Consider the following 5,293-nt stretch of genomic DNA (forward strand, 5'->3'; position numbering starts at 1 on the left):
CAGTGAGCACATGGTGATACTTGTTTTATTACTGTTTTGAAAAGGACATAAAAGGCCACTGGTTTCCCCAACATACATAAGGTACCTCCACCTTTTTTTTGTTTGTTTGTTTGTTTTTGTCTTTTTGAGACAGGGTCTCCCTGTAGCCCCAGCTGTCCTGGAACTCACTATGTAGACCAGGCCGGCCTTGAACTCACAGAGATCCACCTGCCTGTGCCTCCCAAGTGCTGGGACTACAGGCGTGTGCCACCATGCCCAGCCTCCACCTTTTTTTTTTTTTTTTATTATGAATGTGTGCATACCAGTTTCTGAAAAAGCAAAGTATACTGTAAATGCAAAAACATTTCTAGTCATAATCATTTTATCAAGTAAATAAATTTCACTTTATATTTTATATAACTCTAGATGGCTGTATTGGGCCTGCTATCATTCCAGGCAATCCAGAAGTATTGATATTAACAGTCAATAGAAACAACAAAGAAAGATTTCCCAGAAAGGTGCTATCCTAGTGTTTTACCTAACCCTTTGAGAAACACCATTAGGAAATTACTATTTTTCCATTTTAACAGTTGAGAAACTAAGGAAAGAACAAATTAAGCAAAATGCTAAAGGGAGTCCTACTGACAGTCAAATCTTCTCCTCATGGTCAGGAAGCCCAGCATCTGATCCCAATTCCATGTCTGCTCTATCAGTGAACAGGTGGAACCAGATTCCCTATTAGATCTAAAATGTCAGGACGCCATTATGAAATGCTGCTTTCTATTCTTATGTGCCTAACTTAACCATTTTCCTTCATTTACTTATTTTCCTTGAGAATGTTTACATGAGTAAACAGCATGACTATTTTTTTAATATTTTATTTATTTTTTTATTTTATTTTACGTGTATGTGTATATTGCTGGCATGTAGGTAAGAGCACACATGCCATGCAATGCCCACAAAGGACAGAAGAGGCTGTTGGATCCCCTGGAACTGGAGTTATGGACAGTTGTTAGCTGCCATGTGGGTGCTGGGATTAGAACCCGGGTCTTCTGAAAGAACAGTCAGAGTTCTTAATCACTGTGCCATCTCTCCAGCCCCTATTTTATTTTTTACTTATTTTATTTAGGAATATTTATATGAGTAAATGGCAAGACTAAATATTAAAGACAACAGATGTCATTAGTTTAGACATCATGATAAGAGTCATGGAAATTATTTACATGAAAAAAGATTTCCAAACTGAAGTAGAACAGGCAGCTTCATATGTCATTTCAATAGTGATTTATTTCACTCCACATACTAAATCTCTAAGTGAAAAATAATCCTTAGGGCTAGAGAGATGGATCAGTGGTTAAGAGCTTTTGCTGCTCAATCATGAAAACCAGTTTGAATCCCAGCACCCATGTTAGGCAGTTTACAGATGTCAGTTAGCTCCAGTTCCAGATCTGTTGTCCACATACAGAAATTAAATCTTTAATTAATAAATATCTTTTAAAGAAAAGAAAGAAAGGATGGAGGGAGGGAGACAGGGAATCTTTGTCATCCACAACTACTTTGGTTCCTCCATATTCTGGGAGAACTTTATCTCCAAATTTAAAGCTAAGTAGTTCAGTCTCCCCACCTGTTCCTCAGACCCTGATTCCAAAGCTACTACTGTTGTTTACAATACTTTCCTTTGAGAATTTTGTAGATACACAGTGCCTCCTTTGGTTATAGTTTTGGCTACACTCATTTCACCCAATACCCTTTTGAACACCTGAAGCCATGTTTTAAATGCTTTTCCTATCATCGCTCTTGCCACTGCAGCTTGAATTCTGCTCTGGTGACACCGAAAGGACAGATCCCATAAATTGAACTTATTTTTTAAAAATAAGATTCCTCAGAAAAATCTTTTCAATAGTTTATTTTTTAAAAAAATTAAGTAGAGGATCCACACTACTTTGATAGATATATATTACATCAGACATAGTCTCAAACATCAAGTAGTCTATTTTGACAATGTACTTTTAGAGAAAGATGTTAATTAGGTACTCTGACAGTACGCTACACCCTCAGTGGACCCTAATTTAACTTTACAGGTGAACAAAAACTGCTAAAAGTAATGTCCTCTAAACCATGTATCCCTTAAAGACAGAGGTTATCGTTTACCCAGTACCCCCAAAGTCTTTGCAACCCCTGGTTGAGTAGGTGGTCGAGTGAGTACACCACAGCTCCAGGACAGACACACACTAGTAGCACTAATAAGGCTACTTTAGTCTACCAAAAACATTTTCTGTATTGTCATGGGGCTTATGGGCCAGTATTTAAAATAATAATAGTAATAATAATAGAAAGGAATAACTAAATAGCTAGAATCTAAACTTATTTTTTAAATTTTATTTATTTTTATGTGTATGAGTGTATTGCCTGCATGTGTGAGTGCACCCGTGTCGTGCAATGCTGCAGAGGTCAGAAGAGGTCATCAGATTTCCCTGGAACTGGAGTTAAGGACAGTTCATAGCCACCATGTGGGTGCTGGAAATCAAACCCAGGTCCTCTGCAAGAACAGTCCATGCTCTTAACCGCTGAACCATCTCTCCAGCCCCAAACAGAATTTTTTTTTTTTTTTTTTTTTTTTTTTGGTCTTTTTGAGACAGGGACTCCCTGTAGCCCCAGCTGGCCTGGAACTCCTTTTGAGACCAAACTCACCTGCCTCTGCCTCCCTGGTGCTGGGATTAAAGGTGTGCGCCACCATACCCTAGAATCTAAACTTATTCTAATTAGCTTCCTTTTCATCACTGTGAGAAAAGGTTCGTCTAAGAAAATAGTCCCCACAACTGTTCAAACAGCTTAGGGTTAAGTTAAAAATCTTTCTAGAATATAATGACTTTAAATGACTAGAAAGCAGTTACATACCTGGTGAATTTGCCACTGAGTCAAAATGACAGTTAGCCAAGACAGCATGCTGGGCTCCATCTTGAGGTTCCAGCTTGACTACTACATTGGTAATGTTGTCATAGTAGCTTGTAAAACCTCCCAAGAAGTCAATGCTAAAGGAGCCTGTAGGCCGTTGTATATCTACTGAAATCTTGTGAAGGCTGTTGCTTTGTACTTCAATCAGTTTGATCTGATCCAAAAGGTACTGCACTGTCAGAATTTCATTTTCTGCACTTCCTGTAGTCCTGGGGCCAATGGATGTTATGTGTTCCAGATAATCCCTAGAAGCAATCAAAAGGATAACAACTCTTGTAGGCTTAAAATGAACACTTATCTCAGAGCAACTTATCCACTATGCTTACCTCCTACCTCAAAAAGCTTAGTTCTTTGGACTTCTCACATTAAAAAATACACTGCCCTTTCTTTTTTTCCTTGATATTTTTTTTTAACTTCAGATATCCCAAGAGAATTACTTGGAAGTTCCATCATTTTATACTGCCTCCCAGGAATTAAAGCCTTCACATTTTGCCATTCACCCCACCCCTAATTTCTCCCAATCCCCATACCAAATCAGAACAAAGACAAGGGCTTAGGTTCAACATGACTGCTGAAGGCTACACAGGAAAATGAGACCTCATGAGCCTGACTCCTGAGGGCTAGTTAAGGATTGTGAGTTACCCAGTCTAAGTGACAGAAACTGATAAGCAAAAAATGTAGGGTGAGATCTAGTAAGCAATGACAAACTTCTGATGGTAAAGAATAAACTCTGGCCTCCTCTGGTACACACAAGTACTAATAACCAGTTCAGGTCAGAACTCACCTTACATCACTGCATTCCAAATGGGAGAAAAATAATTTGGGAGGGGATGCCCAAAAAGTCCTTAAGAAAATAAGTTTTCAGCATGATGCATTCAAAGAACAAACTTTCAAAACGCTATTGCTGTTGGAAACTTTCTGCTAGTTGATAATGTAGTGAGCCTTAAAGTACAAGTTACAATATACCTACTGCACCTTTCCTAGCACACCTGAAGGTCATTTAAAAAAAAAAAAAAAATTAAGCCCTGGCAGCACTCAGGAAGCAGAGTCAGGTGGATCTTTGTGTTCAAGTCCAGCCTGGTCTACATAGGGGGTTCCAGGATCCTCAGGATTACACAGTGAGACCCTGTCTCAAAAAAAAAAACAAAAACAAAAACAAAACAAAAAAACATCGAAAAACAATAATTTTCTTTTTAATTAAATTTTTTATTTTATGTGTATTAGTGTATTGCCTGCAAACGTGTAAGTGTACCCATTTCATGCAATGCCTGGGAGATCAGAAGAAGGCAGTGATTTTCCCTGGAACTTGAGTTATGAGCAGTTATTACCCACCATGTAGATCCGCCGGGAAGCCCGGCCGCGCGACGAAGGACCAGCCGCTGCAGAGACAGCTGCACCAGCGCCCGCAGCGCCAGCAGGTAGAGCCCGAGCGCCAGCACTGCGCGCACCTCGGACAGCGCGCTCCCCGCGCCCCGGCCCGCGCCGCCTCCCCCCGGGCTTCTCTTCCGCGTCCTCCCGCTGCTGTCCACGTCCGCCCAGGCCTCCCTCTCCGGATACGGTTCGACCGCCGGTCCTTCCCTACGCTCTGCTCCGCCGCGGTGCCGCCTCACAGCTGCCGACTCAGTGCCCCACTCCATAGCCGCAGCTTCAGCCGACTGCCCAATCGCCCCTGCCCGCAACAGCCCAGGCTGCCGCCGCCGCAGCGCCTCCTAGTGAGCGGACGGAATCTGCAGAGGGCCAAACTTCTTCTGATTGGCCGGCCCGCCGAGCTGCGCCCCAGGGATTGAGACTGAGAGGTCGCTGGTGACCTGGGCGGGGCAGAGTACGTTTGCCGGCCTGTCCGGACGCCCCAGTCTGGTGAGGACTGATTACCAAATGGAAAAACACCCTTAAGCCTAGAAATGAGCAGCCCCAAACAAGAGAAAAGTGAAAGATTGCTTTTAACAGAATGGACGAAGCGCTTACTGCACACCAAGCAGACGAAGACAATGACTGTTTCGTAAGGAATATTGAAACTGGCCTCTGAAAAAGTAGGCTTCTGGCTCTTAAAAGGAGAAATAAAACTTAACAACTGGGAGTGGTTGCACAGGCCTTTAATCCTAGCACCGAGGAGGCTGATACAGGAGGATCCCGAGTTCGATGCCAGTCTGGGCTGCATAGCGAAGAATCTGTCTTTTAAAGTAAAAGAGTTACATGTCTAATTCCAGTACTCCAGGGGCAGAGAAAGGAGAATTGCCACAATTAGAGATCTACCTAGTCTACCTAGTGAGTTCCAGCCCGGCCAGGGATAAGGAGGGTGAAAGGGAGAAAGGGACACACGTGAGGCAGATAACCAGTGCTATTGCTGCCTCCAATTAGC

General features: G+C 42.3%; 1 protein-coding gene across 1 annotated transcript in view; it reads right to left on the reverse strand.

The window, feature by feature from the left end:
- The window catches only part of Ermp1 (endoplasmic reticulum metallopeptidase 1), a 51,042-nt gene extending 46,366 nt beyond the window's left edge, over positions 1-4,676 (reverse strand). Inside the window, exons 1-2 of the mRNA XM_008851191.2 lie at positions 4,274-4,676; positions 2,878-3,198 (exon numbers count right to left, since the gene is read on the reverse strand). Of these exons, the coding sequence (XP_008849413.1) occupies positions 2,878-3,198; positions 4,274-4,571 (619 nt within the window). The 5' untranslated portion in view covers positions 4,572-4,676. The remainder of the gene's footprint in view (positions 1-2,877; positions 3,199-4,273) is intronic.
- Between the last annotated feature and the right edge of the window lie 617 nt (positions 4,677-5,293).

Source organism: Nannospalax galili, unplaced genomic scaffold, assembly GCF_000622305.1.
Source record: "Nannospalax galili isolate Female #2095 unplaced genomic scaffold, S.galili_v1.0 scaffold86, whole genome shotgun sequence".
Lineage (NCBI taxonomy): Eukaryota > Metazoa > Chordata > Mammalia > Rodentia > Spalacidae > Nannospalax > Nannospalax galili.